Below are 17,943 nucleotides of genomic sequence, written 5' to 3' on the forward strand. Positions count from 1 at the left end.
AAACGGAGCTCATGTTATTGAAGGGCAAGCTCAATGTTCGATAGGTATAGATGGTGAGACCATAAAGAGCCCCCCAGCCCGGTCGTACCTCGGAGTAAGAATGACACCCGACCTAAGATTTACCTCAAATGCCCTGAGCGCAAAAACTAGTATGCCCACGAGGATTGCGGCTATCCGCTCCTGATCTGGTGCCACGTGGGGAGTCTCGTACAAAACGAGACAAGTCTACTACACGGCGCTGTGCGAGTCTGTAATATTGTACGCGGCGCCGGCGTGGGACTCGTGAATTACAGACGAATGACCGCGCGGTGCTTGAACAAGCCCAGCGCGCAGCCCTGCTCGCCGTCACCCAGGCCTACAGGACGGTATCCACGGTAGCCCTACAAGTCATGCTGGCCGACCGCCTATCGATCTAAAAGCGAAAGCTATGTGCGCAAAATGGAAAATAAAGAGTGGACGCCCACCTTGCATCCCAGTCACGAGCACGGAAGAGGCAGATGAGTGGATGGTTAGGGAGCGGGCAGCTGAGATGGGACGATTCTTCTAAGGGTCGTCCCACGCGACGGCTCCTTCCTAACATAGAAAATCGACTAAAGATGAAATATCTAGCCATTACATGTCTCAGCAAATGACTGAATAAGGACAAAAGAATAAGGCCAAGAGTAAGAGCTAGCGAGTGAGTGCACTGCACCCCCTTTGTGCAACAACGAAGTGTTACGCTCAATCAACAGGCTAAGATAAGTTGTGCTGCCTCAATCGCGCCGTATGTGCAGCCGCTAATGATTGACTGCCTAAGCATTACCAATTTCCCAAAAGCTAGGAAGAAGTTGGCCTCGAGCTTTCAGAGCGTGCGGACGTTTTTTAGAGTGCTCCTTGGAGGTCGACTAGTGTTTAAACGAAGAAATTCAGCTAACAATGATTCCAGTATAACCATCGTCTCCCCAGCTTTCGAAAGAGCTATCGAGCGTTAAGTGTTAAGAAGTGTTAAGAGAGAATAACACCGAGTGTAATCCGGAAGACTCGGCAACTAAGTCGGACAGCAGCAAACGCTCCATGAGAATTCCTACCTCAAAGGACGTAATTAGCACTACCGAAACCAAAACTATATCGTTGAGGACATAATTGGTTGCTCTAACACCCGCGATTACGAACACCGCCGAATGACCTAAAACAAAACACGAAGAACTCGAGCCTCCCCCCCCATTAAAGGGGTAATGAACGAATTAAATGAGAAAGATAGATAAAATTGATAGTAGCCATCGGGAGATGAAAAGGTAATTATGAAAGAAATTCGAAGACCGAACAGTGTGACGCTGCAGCATGACGCTACAACTCCACACGTCAGCCTGACCAATAGCCCTTCCTTCTGCAAGCTTATACTTGATTGAGGGAAGGCAAAGAGCAGTGTGTTCCCGGAAGTGGAGAAAGCGAGACGAAGACCTATTGTTGTCGACGAAAAGGCCAAAGCCAAAATTAAAAGATAAGTAGAGGCCAAACATGAGTTTGTTGTGGTTTTTGTTCATTTTAAATTTAATATAAATTTCGTTTGTTACCAAGTGCCATAAGGGCACGATTTAATTTCCCTTTAGTTGTTTGTTTTAAATAAACTTTCGTTTTATTTTTAGTTGTTATTTAATGGTCCCCCCTTTGTTACAATTTTCAATATAATAATTTTAGTTTTGGGATAAAGCTTTTGCGAGTAAACCGTGACTGGTTTCAACTAGTATGATGACCGATTCGGTTATCATCTCAACAAGCAACAAAACAACAAAGCGGATTCGAGAACCATCAACGGAACAAGTAAACAAGTGATACAGCCAAATAGGACAAGTACATCTGAAAATTTAAACACAGTGAGTTGTAGCACTGACCTTGAGGACACTAGGAAGTGGCCACTGCGACTAAAAGAACCGGGAAGCAACGCTCTGAACTCCCAAAAGTCGGGGAAGACGCCTTGAGCAAACACCCGAACAAAATAAATGATAAACTTTGCAACTGGAAGAAACAAAGCCAAAAGAAAAACATGGACGCTCTAATGATAAGGCAAGGACATGTAGTTGTGGTTGACAAACCAGAAGGGGACGCCCTAGAATTTTTAGATCGTATCAAAAGCGTCGTCAATCCCCCGCCCAAAAACAAACCAAGGTGAGAATCGAGGGCCTGAGTACACTGCACGAGGTGGCGTGGACATAAAGATGGATACTGCTGAAGACCGTTCCAAGCCGATGGAAATTCTCCAAAAGGAGGGTGAAAAGTAAGTGAGCTAACAAAACGCTACCCGAGGATATTCATACAACTGGTCCCCAAAGGAATGACTCCAACAGAGCTCACTGATGATCTCTTTGAGTGCAATGACATCATCATACCATGGGAAAAGGGCAATATGGGACCCCCTCTTTACCGTACGGTACGGTAAAGGAACCAGAGAGGAATCATTCTTTTGTCCCAGTTATATACGAAGCCGGCCACCGGTCACCCTTATCAAGAAGACCGGCACCCCCTCTCCTCCGATCAACGATTCGTTTGATATTTGAAAGAAAGGCCATCTATAATTTCGGTATTTTATTTAATTTTGTTTGTATTCATTTTTAAGAAGAATATATTTTATTTTTGGTCAAGGATTCCTATTTTATTTTACTCTTTTGGTTTCTCCTATTTTATTTCACCCTCATTCTTCCGTTTTATTATTCTGAGGAGGGGATAATAAAATACCTGCGCACTCTACTAAGCTGCGGCATTTACCAAGAAGAAGAAGTTGAGCTCCAACATCCGGCTGAGGGGAGCCTCTGGAAATGTAAGTATCAAAAATCCCTCAGGCCTAGGTACGGAAGCTGACTCCTGGTAACAGAGCATGGTTACATTTCCAGAGGCTATATCGGACAGTTATACATATTTTTCCATCTACAGATTCCACAAGTATTTAATTATCTTTGTTTAGTTTTGTTATAATTTTGTGTTTAATGCTGTATTTTTACTCAAAATGCAACATTTTTTAGGTGCCCATCATGGCTGCTAAGAAAAAGCAAAGAAAAACGGAAGATGAAAACCGTGAATTGAAAGTGGAGTGAACAGAAAAGTTTGCGTTTATCCAAATCTTAAAATAATGGCCTCCCGAGCTGTCTTATTTCTCAAGAAAAAGTGGCACATAACAAAAAAACTCTAATTTAGAAAGATACTTTACGACCAAACACGAATCATTTATTACCAAAATATCGGGTTTTGATGCAAGGAAGAACGCAGTCGAGGAACTCCAGAGGAGACAAGTAAGGCCAGCTTTTGTTTTTAATCACTGGGTGCAATCTTCTAACATTGTAAATACGGCAAGTTTAGTTGTTAGTCAGGAGATTGCTCAGAGAGGAAAGCCATACACGGACGGAGACTATATAAAGAGTTGTTGTTTTATAAAGTGCATCCGAAGAGCTTTTTTAGAGTTTAAGAATAGAGCAGACAATTAAAAAGAAATCAAGAGATACCTTTGTCTGCTAAAACAGTGAAAGATAGAACAATAGAAAGCCTGCAAACATAACAAATAAACAAATTGAAATCTCAAATTGGCCTCAACTCTATCAATGCAGTTGACGAATCTTGTGATATAAATGACACAGAGCAAGTTTCTCTTTTTATGCGATTTATCTCAACTACAGGCCCGAAAGAGAAACTTTTGGGTTTATTGCCACTCAAAGGACAAATGCGTATAGTACATACTGCAAATGTAATGAAGTGCTTCGAAAAACATCAAATTCCATTAGAACAAATTGTCTCGATTTCAACAGACGTAGCAAAAAGTATGAGAGGTGCAAGAAATGGGTTTGTCGCTATTTTTAAAGAAAACATTAATCACGACATACTTACTTACCATTGCATTATTCATCAGGAAGCACTATGACATTTCCTGAAGAAATTTGCAATGTAATGGAATTGGTGATAAAGATTATCAACTCCATTCTAGCTAAAGCTCTTTACTATCGCCAATTTAAAGAATTTCTAATTGAGGTAGACAGTGAGTATGCAGATATTCTGCTGCCATATTTGTAAAGACACCTGAAAATGCAAAATCAACACTAAAACCGCAGCGCTAGTCAGATAGAACGGGAAAATTCGACCAACGCGGCCGAGAGCGGTTCCTACATAGTGTGCGGACCTTCACAATTCCGCGCCGCGCCGCCCCGCCCCACCGACCTAGTGTGCGCCCAGCTTAAGAAATCGGCTTATCGATGAGAACTTGGAATCGTGCCTCAAATAAAAAACAACAACTTACCCCTACTTTCCAAGGAAATGCAAGCCCATTTGTTCGCATTAGTGTATATATAGTCGTATTTGTAGTGTTTAGGATACCTTTTATATTCAGTTGGACTCAGTCAATGGACACGCTAACATCGCCGTGTTGTCGCGATTTGTTGCGTTATTACAAGCGTCAAGGTACAAGCGATCGTTTTGATTCGGAAAGTTTCTGCCGTGTAGGACTTGACAAGCTGTGCGCGACTTTGGATCTGTAATCGTAATTGGATGAGACCTAAAGGTCGATCCACACATATCCGTGCCGTGACGGGACGTAACGTACCGTCACGTGACTTTCAGTGAAAAAAAAAAATCGGCTGACGAAAATTCTTTGTAAACTAAGGAAGAAATACGGTGCGTGTTCAAACATGAACGACAACGTGGCTCTCCGACACTCTCAGTGCCCTTCCGGCGTCCACTGTGAAAATAAGAAATACGTCCTCGCCGATATTTTCAGTTTTCACGTCCGTATTTTTTAAACGAGTTTGCTCTATTCACTTTTGTATTTTCTGTGTGTACCTCATTTTTTTTAATATGAACGACGAGCTTCTCATCGAGTTGGTTCGGGAACGGCCAGTGCTTTACGATTTGAAGGACCCCAAATACCTAAATGCCGATTGGAAAGGAAGAATTTGGCAGGAAATTGGTCTCAAAATTAATGTCGATGGTGAGTTTATAAATTTATTATCTTACAAAATTTACTTTATTATTACAAAATACAAAATAATTACGAATAGTAAATTACGAAAGACGAAATAGTAAATACATAATAAAAAACCTACTACATAATAAATACCTACAAACAATTAACCAACTTTCAAGTAAGGACGTGGTAAACGTCATTAACAAAATCATTGATCTCGGCCACTAATAGCTTGATTTTGCCAAGGAACTGATCCTGCTTCTGAAGCAAAATAATCTTTAAATGCATCTCTAATTTGAAAGGCGTGTTTAGTGGCATTTCCGCCTTTGTGAGACAAGTTCCTTAGTGCTGAGTTGACTGGCCTGTACTCGTTGCTAGAAGTTTCTCCACTGATGACTGGTGTACCTTCGTACCTTTCATACTTTCGTATGAAATTGTGTAAAACGCAGGTACTCAATATTATGTTGTCCACATTTGCAGGTAATGACTGAATCCGTCTGTTGTATAATCTGAATTTTTGAACCAAGATTCCAAACCCATTTTCCGAAACCCTTCTGGCACGGCTCAGGCGATAATTGAATATCCTTTTTGGATTGTCTAATTCCTGACCGGGGTATGGGCGCATAATATACGGTTTTAACTGAAAAGCCTCATCAGCGACTATAATGTGTGGTAATTCGATGCTTGTGCCCGGGAGAAGTACGGGTCCAGGTACCGAAAAGTTGCCTGATTCAAATGCTTTACCGATGTTAGAGCGTGCCCAAATACCACCATCACTGCTTTTGCCATAGGCACCTACATCTACAGCAATAAAGTTGTAATTGGCATCAAACAAGCCAAGCAGCACAACAGAAAAAATTTTCTTGTAATTAAAAAATTGAGATCCACTTTTTGGTGGTGCCTGTATGCTGACATGTTTGCCATCTACAGCCCCGATGCAATTCGGGAAATTCCAATAGCCTTTGAAATCCTGTGAGATTCTTTTCCAATCTTCTTCTGATGGTTCAGGCATCACTTCACTCATCAAACCTTCAACTATTGCACGACATGTTTCGGTCACTATTGACTGAACAGTTGAGTGCCCCATCCGGTAGCTGAACGAAATCGTTTTGAACGAATCACCTGTAGCAAGATATCTAGAAAAAAAAACATGGTTGATAGTATTACAAGTTTTTTGAATAATTTTGTGACAAGGCCATAATATTTGTTACTATATTATTATATTATTCATACTTTAGAAGATAGGTCAATTTATGAAAAATATTTGTGTGTAATGTTTTGTTTACACAATTTTATCCTTCTCTGTTTATAGGCAGTCAGTGCAAATCCAGGTGGAATAATATACGGGATAACTTCAAAAAGTCTTGGGGAAAAAGGAAAACAAAAAGTGGACAAGCTGCTAAGAAATCAAAACCGTATAGATTTGAAAACCAGCTACAATTTTTGCTGGAATTCATGGAAGAACGTGAAACGAAGGGAAACATAGGATTGCATCCTGACTCAGAAAACGGAGAATTTAACGATGACAATGAAGAAGAAACTCGACTAACAAACAACATTGTTTCTCCTCCACAATCATCGAACCAGCCATCAAGCCCACCATTCGAAGAACATCCTACAACTAGCAATGATATACCCTCCACCTCTGCAGCTTGCTTTGCCAGACCTACCCCTGTGACTGGTAGGAAGAAAACCCCCCAACATGAGACAGCAGCTTCTGCACTTATGAAGTATGTTATCGAGAATAACGAAGGTAAAAAAAATACACCCACCGTAACTTTAGATAACCCTATCGACTGTTTCCTGTTCGGGATATCGGCAACTATGAAATCTATGCCTCCTTATTTACAACATTTAGCCAAGTCCGAGATTTTCTCAACAGTTCAAAAGTACGAGCTTCAAATGCTGCAAAATCAGCAGGGACAGGTGATTCAACATTCGCCTTACACAAATGCTGCATCATTTCAACCTGGTATTGGTATAATTGATGATACTTCTTCCACAGGAAGTGCAGAGAGTGTAAGAGAATATTGGCAGGCTTTTGGTGGAGAACAACCCTGACTCGATGCTGCAAAGTATACTTATATTGTAATCTAATATTCCTGTTTGAATATAATAAAATTTTTTTTAAATATTGTTTTAAAATGTTTTTTAATATTAATGAACCCTTCAATCACTTGTACATATCTGACGCAACTTATTTATAGGAGTGTTATTTACAAAATAAAAAGTCAAAAAACTAGCATCAACCACAGAAGATAAAGTAATAAAATATATAAGTCTGATAGGAAATATGCCACTATAAATTCGTTTGTAATAACCAATAAACATTTACCTTAAACACACGGCGAGTCTTTCTCTTGCAGAAATAGCATTTCTCCAGAATGTGTCCTTTTTCATGATAAACTTCTCAATTTTAGCGAGCAAAACATGAAATGCGCTTTGGCTCATTCGAAAGTATTCATAAAATTTACATTCGTCGTCCACCAAGCCTCTATACAAAGTCGCAAACTCTCCTTCCGCGCCTCGAAGCATCCATATGGGATGAACCCAGAGTCTTCTTCTCTTCTCTTGTTCTTCTTCTTCGTCTAAAATTAATGCAATTACTGCCAAGTCTTCTGTACTGAAGTTCATTGTGGAGAGAAAACTGAGATCACTCGAGCAGACACATTTGATCACTGAAGAACACTGACACGGAAAGGTACGGTACTGTGTGAATAGCAAAGAAAAATTTATCACGGATGTCACCGGAGGCTACGGAACACGGAGAGCAACGGTGCCGTCCCGTCACGGATATGTGTGGACAGACCTTAAAGGTTTGAGCCAAAGTTAAGAATCGGTTTCACTTGATCATCGCTGCACAATCAGAAACGTTCCCTGATAAGGAAGGCCCCACTTGTACGGCTTACCGTGTTGCAACACGACACACGATCAAGGAATCAACAATCAAAATCAAGAAAAAAAACGTTGATAAAGCCAAAGAGATTAGCCTTGAAAATGCCATGATGTCCATAAACGATTTAACAGGCGAAATAAGATCTATAAAACACAAATTAAATACAACACAGATATTCGAAATTGAAGCCAATCTAAAGGTAAAATTGAGGAATTGCGAAAATCTTCGATTTAGTTAGCACTAAATTCGAGGAATTTAAAATAAACATAGATGAAATAAATAATAAAGTAAAAATTATTGAAAATCAAAACCAAAAAAAGACAGAAAATACCGAAAGGTTACAAGAAAAAGTACATTTTATAGAATTTCTATAGAAGAAATCGTAGTCTCAGGGGATCCTAGAAACCACAAATGAAAACTGTTTGGATATTTTTGCAGACATACAAAACCCAAGTTTCTTGGGACAAATTCCAATTTCCACATTATGTTAAAGATGATTACACAATTCATTACAAATCAGTAAACGAGCACTATTTGGGTTTAAAAATTCAAAAATCTACGAAGTACTTAAATTCAAACAATCATGTTGGCTGAAGCCATATATCGAGTTAAATGTCGAAAAAAGAAAACGCCTCTAACGAATTTTAAAAAATCTATCTTCAAATTGATGATGAATACCATTTGTTTTGTTTTTTTGAAATTCGATGGAGAATATGAGAAAAATAATAAAAATTGAATTAGTAAACCCGGAAGAACGGATAAAAAGCTTTTAGTGAAACCCGCTTTTAGAGACAGCACCGAATATTCGGAAAATTTGACCGCTGTCCATTTAGATTTTGATCAAATCAACTGAAAAAACCATAAACATTAGAATAGCAATATTAGGCATATCAGAAATGTTAATGTATGATTTTCATTACAACACAATGCATCCCTTTTCATCGGGAAAATCTTAAAACTGCTCTCTATCCTTCTCTAACGATCTAAAAATAAATACAAAAATTTATTCTGCTTTATAGATTGCATTAATTTACTAAACGTTCTTAATAATCTTTCCGACTGGTGCCAAACTAACAAACTATTTTTAAATTTTTAAATAATTCTAATTGTTTTACTATCACTTTTTCTTAATAATAATAATATAAAAAAAATCCGCTCTTATATCATTAATCACAGCTCGTTAACTGGGAATTGATTGTGAATGATCATACTGTAAGCATCATACTATGCTCTGCTATTTTTTTCTAGAAATTCAGTGGTTTTTTTCACGGCTTTGCTAAATTTATTTTTACATCTCCAATTTCATCTTTTATTTCTATATTAACCGTGAAATTTGAGTTCGTTTTTATCGGACAGTTTGTGAGAAAATAGAATGTGCATTTTCACAAACCTCTCGACATAAAAGAACAGAGTTATTTCTGAAGAAATTATGGCCGAGTCAAGTGCTTCCTCTCAGGATGTGCAACCTCTGTCTATATATCAACCGATAAAATCTGTATCAAATGATAAATAATTTTTTAGACAGTAAACTTGGCAATATGGAGAGTAAACTATTTTACTGCTTAAAGCTACTGCTTAAAGTACTCTCAAGGAAGATAACGGTAAATTAAGAGAAGACAACTGAGTTCTTAAAATTGGCCCAGGAAAAAACTTACGAAAGATGGTTCCAGAACTCGTCCAAATAACTTAACTTTTAAGGGTCTCACTTACAAACCAGTTGACAATTGCAAAATTGTTTAAAGTTAACATTAAGTTCCCTAATTTCGTGGTCCGCTTGACCAATTAATAAATTACAATTAATTAAGGAAGAGTTTGTTAGCATTCCTTTTTTGGGCTCCCGAAATACTCAACATAGGCCTCTGTTGGCTTCGTTTGTCGTTTTTTGGACCAAGTGACTATATTGATAGCCTGTACAATTCACCAAGACTTTTCTGAAAATATTCAAAGAAAGTACTCTAAACGTTGTTTGTTAAGAAGAGAAATCTTCCGAAAAATTATGCATATTTAATGGATCTCTACTCTGTCAGGGTCATAATTGACTCATTGACTCACTAACCCCTGACATTCTCCCTTATCACTGACGCCTTCCCTCACGGATTGTTAAGGAAAAAAATTATCTGCAATAGAACAAGCTGGACATCCGTGTAGGAAAGGGCTTTTCGTTGATAAAGGTATTTATTGGTTTTCTGTATTCTTAAGGCTGCACATTACCTTTGCCTCGTTTCAAAGGATTTCATTAATTTGGGAAACTTATGCCAAAATAGAATAGTAATTTTAATGAATGTTAAATGGTAAAAAAAAAGGAATTTATTTTATTTTTTAACCCTGGTTTAAAAGGATTAAAATAAATAAGTAACTTAATAACAAATATGTAAATTACTTCGTCACAAACTCATAAGAGGGCATAGGTTAGGATGGTCGTGTCCTAACGGTCTCAGATGCAGAAACGAGGAGAGAGTGAAAAAGGTGGCGGAGTTACTGGGATTGGACCCGTCAGATATGGTGAAGGCATTATAGGCAAATTCTCTTCCAGCTGATTACTTCGCCAGATTTCCATCGCAGCCTGTAACCCCCCATTGAGATTCTGGTCATATTCGTCCTAAGTATACATCCCAAGATGTCGCCGTCAGCCAAAGTTCGTCTTCAACATGTCCTGCACTTACAATTAATTGGGAAAATAATCTATCACTAGTATGTTATAATACGTTCCAAGTTTGGCTGAGCTGGTATTAGGTCTGCATTGCCTATTGATATTGAGTCTGCTTAGTTTCGCCAGTATTTGCGGTAAGGACGTGATCTATAGTAAGTCTTCGGTCAAAGGATGTTATATATTGCCGATTTATTTAAACTGTAATTTTTGGGAAGTTGCCTTTGAAAATTATCTGTGTTTCTGAATAGCAACTCCACTTTAAGTTTTATTCTTACCGGTGATTTTAATGTCAGAATTGGTAATTTTCAATCTATCCCTGATGAAATTGTGCCTAGGCATTATAAATGTGGGCTAATTAGGAAGACGAAGGACCGGGTTCTGAATGGAAGAGGACGCAGATACTAGACATCTCTGCTAAGCCCAACTTCACAAGAAGATTGCACTATCAACACGACACTCAAGAATGACACAATTACACAAAAAACAAACACTTTGAGCCCTGAAGATGATCTCATAAAGATCGAAACGTATGCACGATAAAGAGAGTGTTTTTCTAAAACCTACGTCACACCAAACGCATCTCACGAACTCCAAATAATTACATAGGTTATTTTTATTTATTAGGTTTCGTGGTCCGTTTGACCAAATAAATTCTTTTCAATTAATTAATCTTTTAATTATGGTATTGGTTGAGATAAAAAAAGTCAGTGTCACAAGCGGGATTCGAATCCACGACCTTCGGCTAAATACGCCGCTGCTCTACCACTTGAACTATCGTGGCCTCGATCCACTCGGACACCAACTTCCCATTTCAACCTCACCTTTTGAATTTTCCCTCCTTTCTGAAAAATGGCAAAGGAGTCAAACCTAACCCTAGAGACTATTGGGGTGTACAGAAAATTGATCGAAACAATGCTTTAAGCTATCTGAGTTGATATATTCCGTTGTTGTACAAAACTACGGGATGTAACCAAAACGAGATGCTAGAAGTAAATGACAGTTCTTATGTCGGAAAGACAAATCACAGAGGTATAGGCGAAATGTATAACCAAATAAAAAGTACATTTGATTGGTCTAACTTAAAAACCCATATTCTAAATTATATTAATAGATGAGAGTTACTTAAAGACAAAATACGATAGAATGCCCCTCAACTTTGAATTGAATGTCACCCCCACACCCACACGTCCTAACAAAATAATCCACATTGACATTTTTACATTGGACGGAAACAAATTCCTCACGACCATAGACGCTTTTTCACGTTCAGCTACGCTGGACATCTCTGCTAACCACTTGGAATTACACTGGATACCACAAATCAACCAATATCTGGTCAATATATCAACAGCCAAATAATGTATCGGGGGAAACAAATGAAGCAAGAATTCTTCTGGCCAACCAAATATCTGGGCAAACATTGATTTGAATTTCCACGTCACTCAGTTGTCAAACTTCAAAGTGCTTCTTCAGGAACTAAATCTCCAAAACACTAGCCAATTCATCGTAGATCGTAAAAACATTTTCTTAACTGCAATGAAATCCAGCAATCTGGCAATCTTCACAATGTGATTATAGCCAATTTAACCACCACCTTGGCTTGGACCCGATTCAAGAAGATGACAACAGACTTCACCGGGCCACCCGAGGACGAAATCAGCCAAATTCAAGAATTTCCATGGGAATTCCCGTAGTAAGGGTGGAGCAGTTACATCCCCAACTGTTGCTGCGGTCAGCATAATAGATCCCGTAGACTCAGAAACTCCATAGATGCTATACTAGACCCTCTCCCTCCTTATTCAGTGGGAGTCACTCACATCTTGATATCGAAAAAATAATCTTTAATTTAAATAATAATAAAAATAATTCACATCTTTAAACACTATAGCATTAGCTTTGAAGTGATGCAAAAAGAAGTGACCTTTTTAGGACACAATTTGCAGCAGAACTCTACTTTCAATCGATGAACAAAGAGTGGAAACCAAGAGACGAGCAACTGCAACTATTGAAATATCAAGATGCACAACCTCCATTCATCTCAACGTCGCGAATTAATATTTTCCTCCAAAAAATATAACAATTAAACCCCTTTGATTTGCGTAGGTATAAGAATAAGATTGTAATCAAATCACCTTTTGGCGTAATGAGTGTAAACTGACATTTTCAGACTTAGCTCACTACTTTTTTTATTGATGTTTTGTGTGCAAAATTTGAGAAAATTTATAGCATTAGCTTTGAACTTCAAATTTTAAAAGAATTTTAAAAGTTTACGAAAAAAGAAGTGGGAAGAGGTTGTCGTAGCGTACTCCTCTCTCGTTTTCTCGTTTCATCATGAGAGAAAAAATCATTGTGTGCTCGGATTAATGGTGTTTTTTCATGTAGGCGTCTGGGACTCTATGTAGTACCAATTGGAACCATTTAATTGTATTTTTTTTTTGTTGATTTGTATAAATATATTCCCGTTATACTTGTGAATACAGAATCAGATTAATCTGTGAACAGGAAAGGTTCCATCTCAAACGACTTGGAGATCTTACTACGAAGTGAGTTAATTCCATCCTCTATTTCATTGTTCTTGTTCTACCTCCATTTATCCTTTATTCAGTCGGAAATTTACATTTCCGTTCGTGCCGAAACAATAAATTCCTTTCTTTTTTATCATTTCCTATCTTCTATAATCAGTGGAGTTCGTCGGCGCTATTTTGTATTGCTGCTGACGAACAATTTGTAAGTTTTGGGGAAATTCAAAGACGAAACTTATGGCAAAATAATTGATAATTTTGACCGCCTTGCGCCAAAACGTATTTACTTTTAATATTTTCTTTAGTGATTGATCAGCCTTCTCAGTTTAAATATATTTTTTTCTTTTCAAAAGGTAGATCGGGATGAGGCCAGGAAGACAGAAACAACATTTATTTTCTTGTCGAGCTTTCGGCAGAATATATCGCCTTATAAGTTTCCTTATTGTTTGATCCATTGACTATCACTGATTCAGCTCCTTTATCAGATAAATGAACATCTTTCTTTGACAGCTTCTTGAAACATGACCGACGTCACCGCAATTAAGACAACGCGTGTTGTCATTATTTTTTACTTTCACTTCCTGAATTGTCCTCTGCTGGATCCGGTTGGTTTCCATTCTGCTTCGTCTAACTTTTCGTAAATGTCTAGTTTATCTTTAAAACTTTCTAGATCATAAGAGCCGTACAAAATGAAGAAAAAAGAATCTTAATCTCTTCAATGACGTAATCGTCGACCAGTCCGTAATTAGCAATTTCCCGAATTCGGAAAAAATCTTGCCTCAATGTCTCCTTTGGAAGTTCTAGATAATTGCTCGTGAATATCGGAGCTGTTACGTTTCGGCCGAAATTCTTGTTTTAGCAGAGCTTTTAACTCTTCCCCAAGAAGTAATTCCAATTTTTTCCGATCGCAGAAATAGTTTAGCCGTGCCAGTTAATTTCTTTTTGGCAAAGACCAACTTCTGGAGGTTGTTCCACAAGTTTAAACGTGACGTATCTTCGAAATGCTCGATCCATTGATCCACGGTCAATTGATCGTCTCCAGAAAATGATAACAAGCTTTCTTCAACATCTTTAAATGAAATATTCACTTACCTGCTTTCTTTAGGATTTCGTTTTCTCTCCTTAATAATTCCAATTCTCGCATGTCCAAGTCCCTTAACCCATCGGCGGGAAAGCCGATGCACTGATCGTCGTCGTCAAAATTAGAAAAATCCTGGTTCTTCCTGTTCTTCCTTTTGGGCGGCATCATTCAAGGTTTTCACGTGTATTATTATAGTAGTGTAATGAAAATAAAACTCACAGAAAGATCTCTGAAGAACAAAGTCGCTGTCAATAAATACGCAATGTATGTCCGGCTGGAGCGGCCCCCAATTGTCGGGGCTGGACAAACGACTCGTTCAATTTAAACTTTACTTTATTAAAAGGTAAACAAATGATAATAAAGTAAAAATAAAGTAAGTAAAAATACTACAATTTAGTATCTCAAAGAAATTTTTTAAATAACTTTCAAGTTCACTTAAACCTCACACGTCTTTTCCGTCTTTCAGATCTTATTCTCTTCGCGACTCTCTGTAACCTTCCTTCCTCTCCTCCTCATCCATCACAACAGGTCCCCACCCCCAATCGCACTCCACGTCATCATCCCACATACATGTAGGATGTTGACCGCCACAACGTCAGCGCCCTACATGGCGGGAACCCTGTCTCACCCCTCTATCTGGGCCCCAGCTGACAGTTTAGTTGTTACCACCACGCGGTCCGAATTCGGTACTTTTAACGCTAATGTATTTTAATGTTAACTAGTTATCCTTTTACTTTTTTATGTGTTCTTTACCAATAAACTTTAAATCTTTATCTCTTTATTTGTGGGAGACCTTTAATTTCCTACAATTTGGGGGTCCGTCTTGTGAAAATGAAGTGACGCGTTCTCATAAAGCAGCATCATGTCACCTAAAGCAAAGAGACAAACCGATTTCGACGCAGATAGAAACCAGGTTCGTTCAATTTCATTTCGCGGCGTGGAGGAAGTGATTCCCTCATTTTCGGGTGATGATGACTTCGATCTGCGTTCTTGGATAGCAAGTTTCGAGGAAACGGCCGTATTATGCGAATGGAACGACACGCAAAAACTCATTTTTATTAAAAGAAAATTCGTCGGCTCGGCAGCGATGTTCCTAAAATCAGAATCAAGTCTGATCTCATGGAAACTGCTGAAGGACGACGCCCTTGCAGCCGAGTTTGCCAAACCACTGAACAGCGCAGAAATCCACACGCTTTTATCGACATCAAGAAAACGGAAAAATGAAACGTTACGACAGTACTTTTACCGCCTTCGCGAGATCGCGAATCGGAGTAAGTTGGACGACGATGCTTTATTTACACACGTAATCAAAGGGATTCCGGACAAGGAATTCAATAAATCCGTCCTCCACGGGGCTAAAAATGTATCAGAATTTAAAGATAAAATGACCATTTACGAACAGATGATGAAGAACAGTACCCCTACAAAAAGTGATGTTTCCGACTACTTCAACACCGGACAGGAAATCCGTTAAACACCCTACGACCGAGAAAAACTGCTACTACTGTGGATCGATATATCACATAAAATGTTTTAATTGTAATAAATTTGAAGGTCACATTTCCAAAAATTGCCCTCTGAAAACGAAATCACCAAATTGTTATCTCACAAAAGGACCGCCAACCCCTCCCCCTACGATGAGTTCGTCCCTTCATTGTGAGACTGTGATCATTCCGCCTAAACCACCTCATGCTTCGTACTCCATGACACTTGACGTCACCATTGGCAATCATAATGCTATAGGAATTCTCGACACCGGCTCGGACTTAACACTGATGACGTCACGATTTTTCTCGCTTCTCGGAAAAATTTCCCTCGACCCAGGAGTATCGATTACTGGCCTAGGATCTCACGAATTCCATGCAAAAGGAAGCTTCACGTGCACTACGTTCATTTTGGGTAATAAATTCGCGATGAAATTTTATGTTATCGACGAGAATTTGATGAACTATGATATTCTTATAGGAAGGGATTTTATTAAAACTGTTAACGTATCAATCCAACAAGGACGCATGTCAGTACAGAAAATGAACGACTACGAAATTTTAAAAATTACCATTGCAGCCCCTGATTCACAAATCGGACAACAAAAAAGATTCGGAAACAAGGAAGATTGGAAGGAGAACTACACAGCATTGATAAGAGAGATGTTCCTCTCCACACGCTTCACATCGACCACTTGGGACCGCTCACACCAAAAGGCTATAAATACATTTTCGCCGTAACGGACGCCTTTTCCAAATTTACGTGGTTGTATCCGACAAAAACAACAAACTGGAACGAAGTAATTGACAAGTTAAACAACATGTCAACGACATTTGGATTCCCGCTCGACTTATTTCCGGTCGGGGAAGTGCATTCACGACAACCGCATTTAAACAATTTTGCAAAGAAAACAACATACAGCATATTGAAGTCACAACTGGAATACCTCGCGGTAACGGGCAGATAGAAAGGGTAAATCGTACGATAATCCCCATTGTATCAAAATATTCATTAGAACGCCCGGAGAAATGGTCCCAACACATACCATTGGTTCAACGAACAATAAACAGCACGTATCAGCGGGCAATTCAAACGACACCGTTTAAGCTAATGGTCGGAGTTGTGATGAATCAACCTAAGCTAATGATCGGAGTTGAGATGAATCAACCTAACGAATTACGACTTAAAAGCATTATCGAAGAAGAGTAAGTAAAATATTTCATGGACGGACGTGCAGAAGAAAGAATCAAGGCTAGAGAGCAAATCCAATCCGCTCAGGAAGAACAACGAAAAACCTACAACAGATGACAGAAGCCGCACCATCCTTTCAACATCGGAAACTTGGTGGCCATACAACGCTCACAATTCCATTCTTCAGGAAAAATCAAGCGCAAATATCTAGGACCATAAGTTATAACGATAACTAAACTTCGAGGACCAGACAGGTAGGATGTTCGTAAGATGGGAACTCTGAAGGACCATTACTGCTACCGGGGTCGGACGATATCCAGGATTGCCGAATGTAGGATGATGTTGACCGCTACTATTTTACTACATTAATAAGTATCATTAAATAAATAGGTGAAGAGCAACAAGGAATGAGAACATACCTGACGAGCAAAAAATTTATCAACCAGTCATATACGTAGCTGGATCGTTTCAAATAAGTTAAAAAACTGTTAAACGAAAAAACAGAGAATGTACAAGTTGTTTACAAATTAATTAATACAGTGGGTAAGAACTTTACACAAAACTAAAAAGTAAAGAACCTCTATTACAGAAATGTAATGTAGTGTATTGTGTCAAATTTGCATAATGTCCCACTGTATATTACGGCCAAACGAAACTATTTATCTGAATGTGTGCGGCAACATAAGTATGATTGCAGTGATGAAGAAAGGCCGGAAACAGCACTACTGCTAGGGATCGATAATTTAAAAATTTTAAAAGCTAATATTAATTTAATAGAAAATTGCTTAAACACACCTACGAAGTGTGCACCATTAGAATATTTTAATACTTCGCAGAAAATTTATAATTTCAAAATATTAGGAGAATCAGAACAAATAATCAAAATCCCTGTTAGGAACATTAAACAAGATGACGCTGTGGTACCAAATTTCAATACCCTGTTCAATAGTTACTATCCTTCTATTCAGTTCACCTATGAAATGGAAGTAGGGAGAAAAATTCCCTTTCTAGATGTATAGGTGGTCAAAATAGCGATGGGACAATTTTGACAGACTGGTATAAGAAAAGCATAAATACCGGCAGATATTTTAATTTCAACCTTCGCACTCTTTCACACAAAAAATTAACTATGCTAACAACCTAATTTATAGACACCACAAAAACCTGGTACGGCCCTATCAAAACACAGCATTGAAA

At 38.5% G+C, this 17,943-nt stretch overlaps 2 protein-coding genes across 4 annotated transcripts in view; one reads left to right on the forward strand and one right to left on the reverse strand.

Annotated features, from left to right (window-relative positions):
* Positions 1-4,147: 4,147 nt before the first annotated feature.
* On the forward strand, positions 4,148-7,249 carry LOC106673010 (transcription factor Adf-1-like). 2 transcript variants are annotated; one of them, XM_014404897.2, is made up of 3 exons: positions 4,148-4,945; positions 6,234-6,847; positions 6,927-7,249. In XM_014404897.2, exons 1-3 carry the CDS (start codon positions 4,813-4,815, stop codon positions 6,942-6,944), a joined length of 765 nt encoding a protein of 254 aa, XP_014260383.1. In that variant the 5' UTR covers positions 4,148-4,812; the 3' UTR covers positions 6,945-7,249. The 2 variants fall into 2 exon arrangements, with proteins under 2 accessions (XP_014260383.1, XP_014260382.1); XM_014404896.2 differs by having other exon boundaries at positions 6,234-7,249.
* LOC106673654 (protein ANTAGONIST OF LIKE HETEROCHROMATIN PROTEIN 1-like) overlaps positions 4,978-17,943 on the reverse strand; it is a 73,828-nt gene continuing 60,862 nt past the window's right edge. Inside the window, exons 1-2 of one of the 2 annotated variants that reach the window (XM_024227246.1) lie at positions 7,257-8,070; positions 4,978-6,057 (exon numbers count right to left, since the gene is read on the reverse strand). In XM_024227246.1, coding sequence (XP_024083014.1) covers positions 5,130-6,057; positions 7,257-7,555 — 1,227 coding nt within the window. In that variant the 5' untranslated portion in view covers positions 7,556-8,070 and the 3' untranslated portion in view covers positions 4,978-5,129. Of the gene's footprint in view, positions 6,058-7,256; positions 8,071-17,943 lie in introns of those variants that run through there. The other variant, XM_024227247.1, reaches the window with a different exon arrangement.

This window comes from Cimex lectularius, unplaced genomic scaffold, assembly GCF_000648675.2.
Source record: "Cimex lectularius strain Harlan isolate CLEC.00 unplaced genomic scaffold, Clec_2.1 scaffold224, whole genome shotgun sequence".
In the NCBI taxonomy this organism is placed as follows: domain Eukaryota; kingdom Metazoa; phylum Arthropoda; class Insecta; order Hemiptera; family Cimicidae; genus Cimex; species Cimex lectularius.

Coding starts and splice junctions, on each gene's coding strand:
- LOC106673010 (XM_014404896.2), top strand. CDS start 4,813: ATGAACGACGAGCTTCTCATCGAGTTGGTTCGGGAACGGCCAGTGCTT. Junction 4,946..6,233: donor TCTCAAAATTAATGTCGATG/GTGAGTTTATAA, acceptor CTCTGTTTATAG/GCAGTCAGTGCAAATCCAGG.